Source organism: Grampus griseus (assembly GCF_964374135.1).
Source record: "Grampus griseus genome assembly, chromosome: 3".
NCBI classification, from domain to species: domain Eukaryota; kingdom Metazoa; phylum Chordata; class Mammalia; order Artiodactyla; family Delphinidae; genus Grampus; species Grampus griseus.
The window spans coordinates 93673109-93692955 of NC_139019.1; the positions used below are offsets into that span (position 1 = coordinate 93673109).

Sequence of the window (19847 nt, forward strand, 5' to 3'; positions counted from 1 at the left end):
GAAAAGAAATATTAGACAAACAGATCAGTTTAGACAGTTGATCCTTCTACAACACAGGTTTAAACTGCATAGGTCCACTTATACATGGATTTATTTTCAGTAAACATGTTCTACAGTACTACACAACCCCCGGTTGGTTGGATCCTCAGATGTAGAACCGAGGATGCAGAGGGCCAACCATAAAGTTATACTTGGACTTTCAACCGCAGGCAGGGTGGACACCCCTAACCCCTGCATTATGCAAGGGTCAACTGTAAATTAGTTTCATGTTACGCTTTTCTAATGATCATCTCCACAAGAATTAAAGCTAGTAAATGCCCAAAATAATTTTATATAGAACTTTAGCTCTAAGTTAATATATTCAGTCAAACATCTTTTCATAAACTGTTCTTATTTTCCATATAAACACAGAGAATTCCTGGAATGTAGATTTCTATAATTATACTTAACTTACTTTCAGCTTTTATTAAAAATGAAAGAAGTCCAAGAGAACAATTTATATGCAACTATACAATGTTTAAGTGGCTTTCCTGTTCCTGTTAAAGCTTTATATTTAAAATGTCTACATAATATGTGCTTCACAGGCTTGACACTATCAAAGTTTACCACACATGTGACTTTAGCAGCTTTATTGCACAATGATCTACGTTAACACTGCATATTTGTTTAGTTCACCCTGTGTCATAAAGTGCTATTCATAGGTGGGAAAGGAACAAAGCTTACTAAACACTGAAATTCTCCATGATATTTCCTACCTCAGTCCGGGAAAAGAAAGCTAATTTAGTGCTACCAACCTGAATAGCAGATTTCCATTTATATATATATATATAACCAGAAAGAAAAAAAAAAAAAACAGATCTAAGAGTTTTGTTTAGTCAATTAAAATATGTCAAAAGAATTCCAAGATGATTAATGTTAAATGCCTAACAGTCTAGTTTCTGAATACTCTAACTTAAAAAAAAACTAACCAATTTAAATAAAAACACCCAAGAAAGAATCTTCCAAAAATGAAGATAAAATTTAGATAAAATGAGATTCTTCAAATTCAAAGAACTTTTAACTTTAACAAAGGGTACACACAATCGTTATGATTTTAATTATTATTCCTAAACAATTAAATTTGTATTTTTACTTGCTTATATGACAAATGCTTACTACCAATGAGTCATAGAAAATGCCATACAACTGACCAGATAGTTACTTCACATTTTATAATATGTTTAATGACACTAAAAATGTATCAAGAACTTTTCAAACATGCGAACATAAACCAGAACAATCTGATATATAATATTTGTGCCAAAGAATGAAAATTACAAGACACAAAAAGAAAGCAAAAGTATATGACAATTATCAGTGTATCTTCACTAATATTTATGAAAAATAATTATTTGATATAAGCTCAAATATTTTCATAGAGGAACTAAAAAAAAATTGAAGAAAAAAAATTTCCCAAAAAATCATATGAAGTGAAAAGCTTCGTATATTAGCCAAGAATTTTGTGTTTCCTGCAAGAAACCATGTTTCCTACACATGCAAGTATGGGCATTACAGCTAAGAGAACTCTTAAAAATGTCCTTAAGAATACAGTTTGTGGTCTTCAAAAAACAAAACAGTAGTATTCATTTTCCAGGCAATATATTCTGAATATTAAATACATAATTTTTCACTTAAATATACTACCGTTTCTATGGCCTTTTTTTACCTATCTATACCTTTGTTTTCCCATTAAAAATGAATGCACAACACAATGCTTAGCACTAATTTCTATCCAGAAGGCATTTAAAAAATATCTTCTCTTAGGACATAAACATGATACAAAAATGAAAAACCAAACACAAAAGAAGCACAATAAATACTTTTGTATCCCTTCCCCCAACCCCGAAACAGGAATGTAAGTATCAGCAACACAAGCTGACATAAATAAATTAGATTTTCCGTGCATAAAAAGATAATCCAGCTAACCATTTCAGTGTTAACTATGAAAAAGTACCTTTTTCCCGGTGTTTGTAAAAGGCAGGAAGGCTGTTTAGGCTTTCGGTTTTAAGAAGAAACATACACAAAAAACAAGTGTGGCGACAGGATACTTAGATGATATGTAATGAGTTACAAAGGTTAACACCAAGGCATTATTTTGCTCACATTTTTTATCCTAAGTCACATCAGATGCTTAAACTACATGGTCTCTTGGTATTCTAGATATTTTGCTGTGATGGGTTCTTCAAGCTGAATTCCTCCACTGCCCATTAATGCAAATGCTGGGTACATAGTATGCGAACAGTCCACTTGGCGCTCATAAAGGCATTTCATGTGATCCATATCATAGAAACCCACTTTGCCTTTATCATAGTCGAGGAAAACCCCTATACTTGTTGGCATGGGGAGAACTCGGTTTTCAGGTTCATTAGAAGAAGTAGGTGACTTGGGAATAAAAAATTTCTTCATGCCTATAGTAACTAACGTAAAGGGTTGTGAAGAATCAAAACAGGTATCCTCACTTCCGCTGTCATGCCCACTGTCTTGCTCGTATCTAAAATGCAACACAGACAGACAAAGCAGAATCTTATCTGTATCAGCACAGGCTTTCAAGTAGCTTCAAGACATTTTCACAAGATAGTATATATTGAGTTAAAATTAAAATCAATTGTACATCAAAACCTTTCTGGTAAACCACAATCAATTAAAAACATAAGGACTACACATTGCCACTTAGAATTACACCACAAACTCAGCCCCAAATTCTGCCATTAAGTAGCATCCATTTTTACCTATATTATCTGAGAACCTAAAAATACTAAGTTTGGCCTAACAAAAATAAAACAGGGGGAAGGGAACTGAAGGGACTTGACAAAGATTAAATATTCCTAGCACAAAAATCGTATATAAAACAATTAAAAACCAAGACAGGCCCCCTAATCCAAGGAATTATCAGACTAAGTAAAATAAATGGGCACTGCAAAATAATGCAGGAGAAAAAAACATGTTTCATTCTCCTGCTAAGAACTATATCTACTGGTTGGGAGCTCTACATGGATCTATGATGCAAGCAAGTATTATGAAGGTTTTTCTTCCCCCCTTGATTATAAAACAGTAACACCTTGAAGAAAATTTTGATACAAAGTTCCTTCCATTTTTTCCCTATGCATGATTGCTTCTTATATATTTGTGATAATACTACATCAACAACTTTAATCGGGTCTTTTCACTTCTAATATTTCTCATGTTGTAAACTTTTTTAGCATTATTAATAATAATCTACCAAGTAGACATGCCACTATGTTTAAGGGACTATTTCCCTATTTCAATTTTCGCTGTTATTTCAATTTCTCATCTTGGTGCAAAAAGTTTTTCCTATTACTCAGATTGTTAATCTGGGATTTCTGTAGACATAAATGGTCAAAAATTACTTGACTGGACTAGTGCACACTATACCATCTAACAAAAATAAACTGTACAGTCTCCATTAAGTAGTCAAACTCAAGAAACTGGAATTCTCTGCCATGGAAACACGTTTACCATGACCCAATTTTGTAAGTACTTACGGGACAGTTTAAAGAATTGTATCCTTTAACAAAAGAACAACTTAATATCAATTGTGAAATATGGCATTTAGAGGCATTTCACTATTTATGCAATTTTATCACATCATTAAGGTACCTGATTGAAAGACTTTGAAAATTCTAAATTGCGAAGCTATATCATAATCAAGAGGTGTACCCAAAACAGACTTACTTCCTCACAGCATGAGAAATTAACTGCTGAATCTCATTATTCACTGTGTGAATACAACACAGCCTGACTCCTTTTCTTAGCCAGCTAGCTACATAAGCACAGCCAAAACACCTGAGTCTAAGAAATGTATACTCTAAATACTAAATACTCGAAATGCAACAAGTAAATCCAAGTCTATTTTCAGTCTCACCTTGCTAAACCAGGATGTTTACTTCCTAAAGAACTAAAGAATTACCAGTAGAAGAATCTACCTTGGACTAACTGTATCCCGGGGAGTCCGGAGCCATTCTTGTAGTTTATCACTGGAAGCAACTCCCACTTTTACCAGGTATGAATATGGTTCTACACGGAAGGCCCAAAAGTGCTTCCCTTTTGTGATTCCAACATCTCCAATGATGTAGTCTAAGCTTGTGTAGTAACCCACTTGGATCCGCTCTGCAGCAAGCAGAAGATTAAATCCAGCTCTGCTCTCTACATGGTCTCTCTTCAAGTTCAGCAAGAGGTGTTCATTATTGTAGCCGCATTTTTCATCAAAAAGGAAACTGAAAACTGTAAACAGAGCAGAAAATTAGTCTGCAAATTGTTAGCATTTCTACAATCTATGGTTAAATTTAACAGGTTTTTCAAATAGAAATTACTAAAAAGATATAGGAAGAGGAATATCTCATTCTACCCTACACAAACTATGACAAAACAAAACCCCAACTTAGAAATAATTTCCAGTAAATTCTCTGTACCTGAAAATCTTCAGAAATTTCAAAGCAGAAGAAACATTTTAAATGCATGAGAAATTTATGAATGCAGTTCCTTGGAATAGATATAGCAAATCTATCCTAAGTATTTTACACTCTTGAATCTGTCCTTTTATCCCTAAAATAAGCGGCTATACATTTTCAAAAATATCTGTGTATTTTATTAAAATTTTATTCCAAATTTTATAAATATGGAAACTATTAGCAATTTTAATAAGGTCTTTTCCTTATCAATCAAGATGGCAGACATGAGAAACAGTGTACAGTGTTAAAAAAAAAAAGCACAGGCTTTGGGTTCAGAGAGACCTGGGTTTGATGCCTGGCTCAAGCATTTAACTAGAGTTTAACCTAAACTTTGATTTCCTCAACTACAGAATGGAGATAATGTTGCCGGTGAATTTAACGTTCTTTCTTCCTCGCGAAAGAATTTGGAGAATTCCAAATTCAAGAAGTGGATTTATTTAGAGAGAAACACACTCCACAGACAGAGTGTGGTCCATCTTGGAAGGCAAGAAGCCTTGGGAGAAACACACTCCACAGAGTGTGGTCCATCTTGGAGGGCAAGAAGCCGTGGGAGAAACACATTCCACAGACAGAGCGTGGGCCATCTTGGAAGACAAGAAGCAAGAGGCCTCGAAATACGGCGTGGTTAGTTTTTATGGGCTGGATAATTTCATAAGCTAATGAGTAGGAGGATTATTCCAATTATTTTGGGGAAGGGGCGGGGATAGCCAGGAATTGGGCTACCACTCACTTTTTTTTTTTTTTAGCATCTTTATTGGAGTATAATTGCTTTACAGTGGTGTGTTACCACCCACTTCTTGACCTTTTATGGTTGGCCTCAAAACTGTCATGGTGCTAGCAGATGTGTCATTAACATGCTAACGTATTACAATGAGTGTATGAGGCTCAAGGTCTACTGGAAGTCGAATCTTCCGCCATCTTGGACCTAGTTGGTTCTCACTAGTTTTCTTCATGTACTATGGCTACATCTTTCTTTTAAAGGTTGTGCCCTGCCCCTTCCCTCCTGTTTCAATAACACTACTCTTCTATCAACTTAAACCCATTAAGCCTAACATTTGGTGGCTGCTAGCCCCCAAAGTGGAAACATTCCAAACGCCCATCAATAGATGAATAGATAAAGAAAATGTGGTATATACGTACAATGGAATACTATTCAGCCTAAAAAAGCAAGGAAATTCTGATACATGCTACAACATGCATGAACCTTGAAATAAGCCAGTCACAAAAGGATTATGTGAATCCATTCACATGAGGTACTTAGAATAGGCAAATTCATAGAGGCAGAGGTAGAATAAAGGTTACCAAGCTCTGGGGGAAGGGTGGATGGGGAGTTACTGTTTAATGGGCATAGAGTGTCAGTTTGGAAAAATGAAAAAGTTCCAGAGATTGTGAGTGGTGATGGCTGCACAACACTGTTGAATGTACTTAATGCCACTGATCTGTAAAAATGGTTAAAATGGCAAATTTTAACTATACAATACCACAATTGTAAAAAACTGTCTGCTAACAAGCTAAAACTATTCTCCATATGTGATTTGACCAGTCTTCCTGGTAATGCCTATTGCCCTGGCATGGCAATTCACACTGTCTCTCAATCTCAAAAGTCTCCCAGTTTGCAAAATAAATTCAAACGGTCACCCTATTCATGTGGTTTCTCTTGGAGAAAAGAAACACAGTTTTTAACGTTTCCTTTCCTCCATCCCCCTTCACTTTGTCACTGAAAACAGTGGCTACTTTCAGGTTTCCTTTTTCTTCCAATTTCAGTCAGAGACTAGAAAAGAAAGCGGAAACTGCATAAACAGTAAAATATTTACTTAATACTTGCAAATGGATCCTAAAACTCTCTTTTGGATTTTATTAAAATTCAAGAAAAATAATTTGAGGCAACCCTATTTATTTGTATTTCTTTTTAATTAGCCACAATGTACATGAAAAACAGAGTGAATAGTACACTCTGGACAAAAAGGGAAGGATGGGCAGAGTGCACAAAATATAGGTACATAAGCCACTAACAATGGGCAGGAGCAATGAGGTCTAAAAGCCAAATAAAGGAATCTCTGAGGCCGTGACCAACTGGGCACAATGATTTCCTGCTCACCAGGATGAGCACAACTTTGGTTCTAAATGTCCCTTACCCACGGAGACACTGTAGTGAACATCAACTTAACCTGTAAGTCATTCTCATTCTATAAAAATTTACAGGTGTTGTTTAAGTAGTATCAGTGGTTATTAACTTGGAAAGGGGAGGGAAGATTGCTGGGCAGGAGGAGCTTTTAGTGTAGGAAAAAGCTATCCATGTGGTTCTAATAACTGCCTTCCATCCCCATGTGCTCGTAATCACTGAGTTAGAAAAGCCAGACAAGTCAGAATTAGGTAAATTAAAATTATTCTTCACATTGTTGTACCAATAAATTTTTTAAATATCTGCCTAGAGTCTATGTTAATAGAGATTTCTATAAACTGATCAAAAATACAGAATTATACTATTTAATACTTGTAAGCTAGCATTTATGCTATTTTAATCCCAAATTAATAGCCCTGCTCACTCAAATGTCATGTTTTTTCTGTATCTGATGTCAGTCAGAAATCTAATCCTGTTCTCAGCCTAGATGGTGAAATTCAAGTATTCAGTCTATTTCTAAATCCTAGCTGGGTATGGAATCTACTTTTCTAGAGTATTTTACAGATGAGAGGTGGTTTTAATGTAGGTCTGCATGGACACATTAACTGGTTTATTTTTTATCACAGTCTTTTCCAACTCTATGCTTTTCTTATTCCCACTATTCACAATACCTGGAGCTGGAGGAGTATGAAGAATCAATTCCCTGCTGCAAGGACTGCAGATTGAACCCTTGTAGGCTCTTACTCTGAAAGCATAGTTACAATTACTTTCAAGATCGGAAATGACTTTACTTGTGCCACACACTTCTATCTCATTCCAAGACAACATTTCTTCGTCTCTATTAATCTTCCGGTATTCGAGGACATAGCTATCAGCTTTATCCTTTTCTGGATGGTGCCAATTTATCAAAGCATTGTTATAAACTTTGCTCTGTTCCTCATTGATCTCTGGCACATCTATGCCTGAAAGAATTATGAAATAGAAAACAATGTTAAAATATTATTTCAGAACCTTTATTTTTCCTCAGTAAAAATGATTTATTGACAATAAAGGATTTCTCTGCTGTTCAAGAACTTTCTACATTTATAATACTGTGTATAAGAAAAAGAATAAATCCTGCAAATACAACAGGATGTTGGACTTTGAGGACATGCTAAGTGAAATAAGTGAGACATAGAAAAACAAATGCTGACTGCGTGATTCCACTTTCGTGAGGTATCTAAAGTAGCCAAATTCATAAAATCAAAGACTGGAATGGTGGTTACCAGGGACTGAGGAGCAGGGAGAAATGGGCGCTTATTAATCAACAGGCATAAAGTTTCAGTTAAGCAAGATGAATAAGCTCTAGAGATGTGCTGTACAACTTGTGTCTGTAGACAACAATACTGTATTGTATACCAGATATAGAGGCTAGATCTCACAGTAAGTTTTATCATAATAAAATTTAAAAAGGAAAGTAAATTGAGATTTTAAAAGGTATATTTATGTTTATAACTGAAAGGGGAAAGAAGACTGAAAAATAAGACAGACAAAATAAGTAAAACTCAATTTTAGCTTTACATATTAATTCTGAAACACCATAAATTAAAATTTTTAACCACATACTCTTCAATTTCCATCTACTGAATAACAACCCTAGACTTGAAATTTATGTGTCCTCCTAAAAATTATTTTAATAAATATTTTTAAATCTAAGTTTGGTCAGTATAATAATAAACAAACTTCAATAAAACATTATATAGTTTTCTTTCATATTATCTTCCACAGAGTTGCAAAGCAACTTATTTATTTATTTTAAAATTTATTTATTTATTTATTTGGCTGCACCGGGTCTTAGTTGGGCATGCGGGATCTTCGTTGCCCCGTGCGGGATCTTCGTTACAGCGTGCAGGATCTTTAGTTGCAGCATGCGGACTCCTAGTTGTGTCATGTGGGATTCAGTTCCCTGACCAGGGATCGAACCCGGGCCCCCTGCATTGGGAGCATGGAGTCTTAACCACTGGACCACCAGGGAAGTCTGGCAAAGCAATTTAAATGACTTTTTCTTGGTATAAACAAGATACGTATTTTTTTAAGAAAATCAGAAACTACATAAAACACACACAAATTAAGTAACTCAAAGATTATCACTACAATAATTTTGTGTAGCTCCTGCCAGTGTTTTTCTTCCAGTGGCATTCCACTGTAGCAACATTTAACTATTTTCAGAAACATGTTTCCAATTTTTCACTAAAAATACAATGTTTAAAATATCACAGCTAAATCTTTGTGCATATTCATAATCTTTTCCATAGAATAAATTCCAAACAGCTTAACTGCTTTGGTCATATGGTAAAAATAAGCTATAGGAGTTACACATGCACACACACACATAAATAAACACATATTTATATCAAATCACAGAGAAATACATGAAATGAAAAGCAGAAGTCTCCCTCTTCTCCTTATCCTCCAGCTATGTACAAGCAATGTACAGCATAAGTATGTCTACGTGTGCATTTGTGCAACTGAATGTTATGCAGCCATGGGATCTGAAAAGTCATCCAAACTACATTTTAAAGTTAAAAAAGAAAAGCTAGTTAAAGAATAACATGACTGGAATGCTCTACGTGCATGCAGGAAAAAATGAGAAGAGCATCCATCAGCAGGAAGCTGGGTGACCAGCAGCTTTCCATTCTGACCCACCCGTTTTACTGGTCCTTCGTTATGCACTGGTATAACCCGAGATTACCCACACTCAACTTCCTTTTTCCAAAGACTGTTTGGGGACCCCCAGGGAAGGGAGGACCTTGTACTCCTAAGTAAACTAGCATGTATATAAAAAACAATTCAAGTATACATTTTGGAAAAAGAAGAAAGTACAGTATATGAAATAGAATCAGCATTTCAAATATCACCACATATTTGGAAAAACAAGATCATCATAATAGACAAGAAAAGTATATACCTGACAGAGATACAGGTATTGATTGGAAGAGAAAGGTGGTCATAGTAATAATCCTTCAGCGTGTTTAACTTTTAAACAAGACAAATTTCCTCTGACTGAATACAAATCTATATATCCATACCTGTACAGTAATTAAACTATAAGTGTACTTTTCCAAGGACTGTAATTGTTCACCATTATTAGAAGAGAAATCTGAGGGAGATGAACAACGTGAGAAGAAAAAAGGAAAGGTAGACCTCCCTGCTGGGGAGCAGCAGAACACAAACACAACCAAATGTGAGGGGCTGAGTTGCCCGCCCTAAAACTCATATGTTGAAGTTGTAGGCCCTAGTACCTCAGAATGTGCCTTTATTTGGAGAGAGGGTCTTTAAAGAAGGAACACAGTTAAAATCAGGTCGTTAAGGTGGACCCTAGTCTACTATGACTAATAGGACTGGAGTCCTTATAAGACGAAATTTGGACTCAGACATATATAGAGAGAAGACCACGTGAAGACACGAGAAGACGGCTATGTGCACACCTAGGAGAGAGACCTCAGAAGAAACCAACCCTGGCGACACCTTCATCTCAGACTTCTAGCCTCCAGAATCCTAAGGGAATTCCCTGGCGGTCCAGTGGTTAAGATGTGGGCTTTTACTGCCAAGGACCTGGGTTTGATCCCTGGTCGGGAAACTAATATCACCGAAAGCCCCAAGGTGTGATTGATAGATAGATAGATTAGATAGATAGATAGATGGGGAACTAAGATCCCGCAAGCCCCAAGGTGTGATAGATAGATAGACAGATAAATAAATAAATAAAACCTTTTACTGCCAGAATCCTGTGAAATTAAATTTCTGTTACGTCACCCAGTCTGTGGTATTTAGTTTTGGCAGCCCTAGCAAACTCATACAACAATGTAAACACTTAAACATCTTAGAGTCATTTTTAGCCTGGAGATATCATTTCTAGGTTTCTGCCCTAGGGAAACTCATACACACGCACAAAGAAACACTGACAAAGATGTTCAACAGAGCGTTGCTTACAACAGAAAAGAAAACAGGAACAGACTGTCTCTCAGTGGGAAACTTACTAACATAATGGAATACTGTAAAGTTAACATATAGCTATAAACCAGAATTTCATGTATTAACAAATATTTATCTTAAACTTAATTTCTCAAAAAAACAAATTACAAAAAAAGATACATACAATGTGGTGCCATTCACACAATGTTTAAAAACATACAAACCAAAAGAATCTAGCTTCTGTGCATAAAAACTTGGTTATAAAAACATAAATGGCATATGATTTTAGCATATGATGGTCTGGGCAACTGAGATGCTGCATTATAATGTCAAACTAAAGAGAATTTGTGTTTCTCCTACACAATGTGAATTCAAACTAAAAAAGTGAAGGTATGCTGTTACTAAAACTCACCACTAGAGAAAAAGGACAATTCTCCAAGAAGTTCTGTTTGTTTAGATGTATTAACAACATAGTCTTCAAAAGAAGTCTGAGCCGCAGGTCTAAAGCTCTTCAAAGATTCTGTAGCTTTCTGTATTCTACAGACAGACATAAAATATTTTACACAAAAATGATTCTTTAAAAAGGCAAATCAGACTAAGTATTTTCAATGAGATTAACAAAAGAAAACTTCACTCAACATTCAAGTTAAGAGTGAAGCAAGAGATACTGCACATAACACAGCATTCTGAACCACTCAGAGCTACAGCTGAAACATAAAGCAGCATTTAATGACACTGCTAGAGAGACTGTCAGTTCAAAGTTAAATACCTGAGGTGGAGCTGTTTTGCGGTCTGAACAAAGCAAGACTGATCTGTCTCCTTCAGCACTTCTTGAGCGTATCCCACGAGTCCGTTGTTCTCTAGCAGCCCCTGATACTCTTCCATTTGAGTCTGAAATTTGTCTAATCTTAGTTTCTTAGAAGCATCAATTGCCTTCAAAACAGATGATTTCCTTTCTTCTAGGATTTCAAAGAGCTTTTCAAAATGTGTAATTGCGTCTTCTTTAGCCCGCTCTCCATTACACTATTATAAAATAAGCAAAGCTTTACCTCATCTGCTAAATCCAAATGTCTTTTCAAGAAAGAGTCACAATTCAACAAAACGAACCCAAATACTGGAAAGAAAAAGATTTTGTCTGACTCCTTGTTTTCAGAACAATAATTTGGCATCAAATATGCTTACTAAGGAATGATCAGCAACTCTGAGACATACTTTGTAATTTTATAATACTATATTTCCTTAAGCTTTCAATCTCCAAAGTCCAGCAATAAACAATTTATTCAATGAAATAAGAAAGCAACGTTCAATTTGTATACAAAGGAACTTGAGGCAGAAATGAACTGATTTAACCAAAGACACAGGAAAATACAATCTTGCACTTATTTATTTTCATTCATTTCTAATTCAGGAAATTTTATCCTTTCTACCATATGCCAATTTCTTAAAAAGTTAAGCCACAGCTATGAAACTCAAAAAAATTACATCCTATACTAAGTAATAAAAATGTAACTCTCTTCTCTTCAAATTAATATTTAGTTATATATAATTGTAATTAAGCTGTAATTTAATTAATATTGATTTAATTATAAGTTATGCAAATTAACTTCTTTATGCTTAAGTTTTTCCTCTTCTGAAAACTAGGGGTAAGAGAGACCATTTAGGTTTTTCTGAAGATTGAAAAAGATTATTCACATAAAATGCCCACCACAATGTCACATACTCGCAATAAACATTATTTTCACTGCACACATAGCTATTCCTCTACTTTGCCATAAAATGATCCTCTCTGTAGTGCTTATTAAACATTTTGAATGTCCACAAAATCAGAGCTCGACCTGATTTTGAAAATAAGACCAGCAAAGCACTTACAAGCATTTATCATAATAGACTCATAGCAGCAGCCAACAGAAGAGTCTTCAAGAACATTCTTAAAAGCTGACAATATATGGTAGAAGTGCATTGCTCATTTTCCAATGGCTTCTGGCCAACATTTAAAATGAAAGGAAATTTTTTCCAGATTTCCTTCTCTGATTCCTAACCTCAACAGCCAATTTTTTTAAAGGAGGATAGGAGGAGAGAACAGAGGGTAGTGACATTCTGGTAGTATTTCAGTGACATATCACATTAAGTTCAGAAATATCATTACACATAGATCAAGAGAAGACTTTTTCCAGCTAAGTATAATTATAGGTAAAAAGACAGTGTCACAGTCTTCACTGAGTAAAATTCAAGAATGGAGACAAATTCTCTGGTGCAGAAGATTCTTACTGATAAGCCTACAAATGCAGCTTAGGTCAAAGGCAAAAGAAGAGGTTAAATAATTTCTCCAGGATCCCAAAGCATCAATGCCTACATGAATACTTGATGCCTGAGTTCCTCAGTTTTCAACCTACTGAATGACAAACTCAAAAACAAGCACTGGGTTTCCTTCTCTCAGAAGTAAAGGCAGGCTGACTGAGAAAACCAATAAAGACAAATCTAAAATTACCACAGACACAACCCCTGAAGCAACCTACTATCTAGATGATAATGTGCTATGTGTTCGGGGATTACAGTAAACTGAGAGAGTCTGTCAATCAGATACAAATGTGAGAAACAGAATCCTACTTTTAAATTACATGAAAATACAATCTGTGACTAACAGAAAAATAATATTTAAAATATTAAAGCAATACTGGTAATATGGAGATTGGTTCAAGATGGCAGAGTAGAAGGATGTGCTCTCATTCCCTCTTGCAAGAACAACAGAGTCACAACTAACTGCTGAACAATCATCGACAGGAAGACACTGAATTCATGAAAAAGATACCCCACATCAAAAGACAAAGGAAAAGCCACAATGAGATAGTAGGAGGGGCGCAATCACAATAAAATTAAATCCCCTAACTGCTGGGTGGGTGACTCACAAACTGGAGAACACTTATACCACAGAAGTCCACCCACTGGAGTGAAGGTTCTGAGCCCCACGTCAGGCTTCCCAACCTGGGGGTCTGGCAAGGGGAGGAGGAATTCCTAGAGAATCAGACTTTGAAGGCTAGCAGGATTTGATTGCAGGACTTTGACAGGACTGGAGGAAAAAGAGACTCCACTCTTGGAGGGCACACACAAAGTAGTGTGCACATCAGGAGCCAGTGGGAAAGAGCAGTGACCTCATAGGAGACTGAACCAGACCTACCTGCTAGTGTTGGAAGGTCTCCTGCAGAGGTGGGCGGTGGCTATGTCTCACCATGAGGACAAGGACACTGGCAGCAGAAGTTCTGGGAAGTACTCCTTGGCATGAGCCCCCCCAGAGTCCGCCATTAGCCCCACCAAGGAGCCTGGGTAGGCTCCAGTGTTGGGTCACCTCAGGCCAACTAACCAACAGGGAGGGAACCCAGCCCCACCCATTAGCAGACAAGCAGATTAAAGATTTACTGAGCTCTACCCACTAAAGCAACAACAAGCTCTACCCACCACCAGTCCCTCCCATTAGGAAACTTGCACAAGCCCCTTAGATAGCCTCATCCACCACAGGGCAGACAGCAGAAGCAAGAAGAACTACAATCCTGCAGCCTGTGGAACAGAAGCCACATTCACAGAAATATAGACAAAATGAAAAGGCAGAGGCCTATGTACCAGATGAAGGAACAAGATAAAACCAGAGAAAGACAACTAAATGAAGTGGAGATAGGCAACCTTCCAGAAAAAGAATTCAGAATAATGATAGTGAAGATGATCCAGGACCTCGGAAAAAGAATGAAGGCAACGATCGAGAAGATGCATGAAATGTTTAACAACAACCTAGAAGAATTAAAGAACAAACAAACAGAGATGAACAATACAATAACTGAAATGAAAAATACACTAGAAGGAATCAATAGCAGAATAACAGAGGCAGAAGAACAGATAAGTGACCTGGAAGACAGAATGGTGGAATTCACTGCTGCGGAAAAGAATAAAGAAAAAAGAATGAAAAGAAATGAAGACAGCCTAAGAGACCTCTGGGACAATATTAAACAAAACAGTGTTCACATTATAGGGGTCCCAGAAGGAGAAGAGAGACAGAAAGGACCTGAGAAAATATTTGAAGAGATTATAGACTAAAACTTCCCTAACATGGGAAAGGAAATAGCCACCCAACTCCAGGAAGTGCAGAGAGTCCCATACAAGATAAACCCAAGGAGAAACACGCCGAGACACACAGTAATCAAATTGGCAAAAATTAAAGACAAAGAAAAATTATTGAAAGCAGCAAGGGAAAAACGACAAATAACATACAAGGGAACTCCCATAAGGTGAACAGCTGATTTCTCAGCAGAAACTCTACAAGCCAGAAGGGAGTGGCATGACATACTTAAGGTGATGAAAGGGAAGAACCTACAACCAAGATCATTCTACCCGCCAAGGATCTCATTAAGATTTGATGGAGAAATCAAAAGCTTTACAGACAACCAAAAGCTAAGAGAATTCAGTACCACCAAACCAGCTCTACAACAAATGCTAAAGGAACTTCTCTAAGTGGGAAACACAAGAGAAGAAAAGGACCTAAGAAACAAACCCAAAACAATTAAGAAAATGGTAATAGGAACATACATAGTGATAATTACCTTAAACGTGAATGGATTAAATGCTCCAACCAAAAGACACAGGCTTGCTGAATGGATACAAAACAAGACCCATACATATGCTGTTACAAGAGACCCACTTCAGACCTAGCGACACATTCAGACTGAAAGTGAGGGGATGGAAAAAGATATTCCATGTAAACAGAAATCAAAAGAAAGGTGGAGTCACAATACTCATATCAGATAAAACAGACTTTAAAATAAAGACTATTACAAGAGACAAAGAAGGACGCTACATAATGATCAAGGGATCAATCCAAGAAGATATAACATTATAAATATATATGCACCCATCACAGGAGCACCTCAATACATAAGGCAACTGCTAACAGCTATAAAAGAAGAAATCGACAGTAACACAATAATAGTGGGGGACTTTAACCCCTCACTTATACCAATGGACAGATCATCCAGACAGAAAATTAATAAGGACACACAAGCTTAAAATGACACAACAGACCAAATAGATTTAATTGATATTTATAGGACATTCCATCCAAAAACAGCAGATTACACTTTCTTCTCAAGTGCGCATGGAACATTCTCCAGGATAGGTCACATTGTGGGTCACAAATCAAGCCTCAGTAAATTTAAGAAAACTGAAATCATATCAAGCATCTCTTCTAACCACAACACTATGAGATTAGAAATCAATTACAGGGAAAAAACCCGTAAAAAACACAAACACATAGAGGCTAAACAATACGTTACTAAATAACCAAGAGATCACTGAAGAAATCAAAGAGGAAGTCAAAAAATACCTAGAGAAAAATGATAATGAAAAGACTACAATCCAAAACCAATGGGATGCAGCAAAAGCAGTTCTAAGAGGGAAGTTTATAGCTATACAAGGCTACCTCAAGAAACAAGAAAAATCCCAAACAAACAACCTAAACTTACACCTAAAGGAACTAGAGAAAGAAGAACAAACAAAACCCAGGGTTAGCAGAAGGAAAGAAATCATAAAGATCAGAGCAGAAATAAATGAAATAGAAAACAACAGCAAAAATCAATAAAACTAAAAGCTGGTTCTTTGAGAAGATAAACAAAATTGATAAACCATTAGCCAGACTCATCAAGAAAAAGAGGGAGAGGACTCAAATCAATAAAACTACAAATGAAAAAGGAGAAGTTACAACAGACACCACAGAAATACAAACCATACTAAGACCACTACAAGCTACTCTACACCAATAAAATGGACAACCTGGAAGAAACGGAGAAATTCTTAGAGAGGTATAACCTTCTAAGACTGAACCAGGAAGAAATATGAACAGACCAATCATAAGTAATGAAATTGAAACTGTGATTAAATATCTTCCAACAGGGCTTCCCTGGTGGTGCAGTGGTTAAGAAACCGCCTGCCAATGCAGGGGACACAGGTTCGACCCCTGGTCTGGGAAGATCCCACATGCCGCGGAGCAACTAAGCCCATGCGCCAAAACTATTGAGCCTATGCTCCAGAGCCCGAGAGCCACAACTACTGAGTCCATGTACCACAGCGACTGAAGCCCACGCACCTAGAGCCCATGATCTGCAAAAAGAGAAGCCACCGCAATGAGAAACCCGCACACCGCAACAAAGAGTAGCCCCCACTCGCTGCAACTAGAGAAAGACCACATGCAGTAACGAACACCCAACGCATCCAAAAATAAATAATAAAATAAAATTAATTAATTAAAAAAAATCTTCCGACAAACAAAAGTCCAGGACCAGATGGCTTCACAGGTGAATTACATCAACCATTTAGAGAAGAGCTAACACCCATCCTTCTCAAACTGTTCCAAAAAACTGCAGAGGAGGGAACACTCCCAAACTCATTTTATGAGGCCACCATCACCCTGATACAAAAACCAGACAAAGATACTACAAAAGAAGAAAATTACAGACCAATATCACTGATGACTACAGATGCAAAAATCCTCAACAAGATACTAGCAAACAGAATCCAACAACACATTAAAAGGATCATACACCATGATCAAGTGGGATTTATCCCAGGGATGCAAAGATCCTTCAATATATGCAAATCAATCAATGTGATACACCATATTAACAAATTGAAGAAGAAAAACCATATGATCATCTCAATAGATGCAGAAAAAGCTTTTGACAAAATTCAACACCCATTTATGATAAAAACTCTCCAGAAAGTGGGCATAGATGGAAGCTACCTCAACATAATAAAGGCCATATATGACCAACCCACAGCAAACATCATTCTCAATGGTAAAAAACTGAAAGCATTTCCTCTAAGATCAGGAACAAGACAAGGATGTCCACTCTCGCCACTATTTTTTATTTTTCGCCACTATTATTCAACATAGTTTTGGAAGTCCTAGTCATGGCAATCAGAGAAGAAAAAGAAATAAAAGGAACCAAATTGGAAAAAAAAAGTAAAACTGTCACTGTTTGCAGATGATATGATACTATACATAGAGAATCCTAAAGATGCCACCAGAAAACTACTAGAGCTAATCAATGAATTTGGTAAAATTGCAGGATACAAAATTAATGCACAGAAATCTCTTACATTCCTATTCACTAATGGTGAAAAATCTGAAAGAGAAATTAAGGAAGCGATCCCATTTACCATTGCAACAAAAAGAATAAAATACCTAGGAATAAACCTACCTAGGGAGACAAAAGACCTGTATGCAGAAAACTATAAGACACTGTTGAAAGAAATTAAAGATACCAACAGATGGAGAGATATACTATTTTCTTGGATTGGAAGAATCAATATTGTGAAAATGAGTATACTACCCAAAGCAATCTACAGATTCAATGCGCTCCCTATCAAATTACCAATGGCATTTTTTACAGAGCTAGAACAAAAAATCTTAAAATTTGTATGGAGACACAAAAGACCCCAAATAGCAAAAGCAGTCTTGAGGGAAAAAAACGGAGCTGGAGGAATCAGACTCCCTGACTTCAGACTATACTACAAAGCTACAGTAATCAAGACAGTATGGTACTGGCACAAAAACAGAAATATAGATCAATGGAACAGGATAGAAAGTCCAGAAATAAACCCACGCACCTATGGTCAACTAATCTATGACAAAGGAGGCAAGGATATACAATGGAGAAAAGACAGTCTCTTCAGTAAGTGGTGCTGGGAAAACTGGACAGCTACATGTAAAAGAATGAAATTAGAACACTCCCTAACACTATACACAAAAATAAACTCCAAATGGATTAGAGACCTAAATGTAAGACTGGACACTATAAAACTCTTAGAGGAGTAGGCTTCCGGGAAGATGGCGGAAGAGTAAAATGTAGAGATCACCTTCCTCCCCACAGATACACCAGAAATACATCTACACATGGAACAACTCCTACAGAACACCTACTGAGCGCTGGCAGAAGACCTCAGACCTCCCAAAAGGCAAGAAACCCCCCACGTACCTGGGTAGGGCAAAAGAAAAAAGAATAAACAGAGACAAAATGATAGGAAGGGGACCTGCAACAGTGGGAGGGAGCCGTGAAGGAGGAAAGGTTTCCACACACTAGGAAGCCCCTTCGCGGGCGGAAACTGCAGGTGGCGGAGGGGGGGAGCTTCTGAGCCGCAGAGGACAGCACAGCAACAGGGGTACGGAGGGCAAAGCGGAGAGATTCCCGCACAGAGGACTGCTGCCGACCGGCACTCACCAGCCCAAGAGGCTTATCTGCTCACCCGCCAGGGCGGGCAGGGCTGGGAGCTGAGGCTCGGGCTTCAGTCGGAGCGCCGGGAGAGGACTGGGGTTGGCGGCGTGAACACAGCCTGCAGGGAGTTAGTGCGCCACGGCTAGCCAGGAGCGAGTCCAGGAAAAGGTCTGGAGCTGCCGAAGAGGCAAGAGACTTTTTCTTCCCTCTTTTTTTCCTGGTGTGCGAGGACAGGGGATTAAGAGCACTGCTTAAAGGAGCTCCAGAGACGGGCGCGAGCCGCGGCTAAAAGCACGGACGCCAGAGACAGGCATGAGACGCTAAGGCTGCTGCTGCCGCCACGAAGAAGCCTGTGTGCGAGCACAGGTCACTCTCCACACCCCCCTTCTGGGGAGGCTGTGCAGCCCGCCACTGCCAGGGTCCCGGGATCCGGGGACAACTCCCCCGGTAGAACGCATGGCGCGCCTAAGGCTGGTGCAACATCACGCCGGCCTCTGCCACCGCAGGCTCGCCCCACACTCCGTGCCCCTTCCTCTCCCCAGCCTGAGTGAGCCAGAGCCCCCGAATCAGCGGCTCCTTTAACCCTGTCCTGTCTGAGCGAAGAACAGCTGCCCTCCGGCGACCTACATGCAGAGGCGGGGCCAAATCCAAAGCTGAGCCCCGGGAGCTGTGAGAACAAAGAAGAGAAAGGGAAATCTCTCCCAGCAGTCTGACAACCAGCAGATTAAAACTCCACAATCAACTTGATGTACGCTGCATCTGTGGAATACATGAATAGACAACGAATCATCCCAACTTAAGGAGGTGGACTTTGAGAGCAAGATTTATGATTTTTTTCCCCTTCTCCTCTTTTTGTGAGTGTGTATGTGTATGCTTCTGTGTGAGATTTTTGTTTGTATAGCTTTGCTTCCACCATTTGTCCTAGGGTTCTATCTGTCCTTTTTTTATTATTATTTCTTTTATTTTCTCTTAATTATTTTTTTATTTTAATAACTTTATTATATTTTATCT

The 19847-nt window shown here is 37.7% G+C and overlaps 1 protein-coding gene across 7 annotated transcripts in view; it reads right to left on the bottom strand.

Moving 5' to 3' along the window:
• Positions 1–2015: 2015 nt before the first annotated feature.
• The window catches only part of TRIM36 (tripartite motif containing 36), a gene marked incomplete at its 5' end in the record, with an annotated part of 51579 nt that continues 33747 nt past the window's right edge, over positions 2016–19847 (bottom strand). For all 7 annotated transcript variants that reach the window (XM_082652198.1, XM_082652197.1, XM_082652196.1 and 4 more), the window contains 5 exons: positions 2016–2530; positions 3984–4281; positions 7302–7592; positions 10997–11121; positions 11354–11607. In XM_082652198.1, the coding sequence (XP_082508324.1) occupies positions 2176–2530; positions 3984–4281; positions 7302–7592; positions 10997–11121; positions 11354–11607 (1323 nt within the window). In that variant the 3' untranslated portion in view covers positions 2016–2175. The remainder of the gene's footprint in view (positions 2531–3983; positions 4282–7301; positions 7593–10996; positions 11122–11353; positions 11608–19847) is intronic.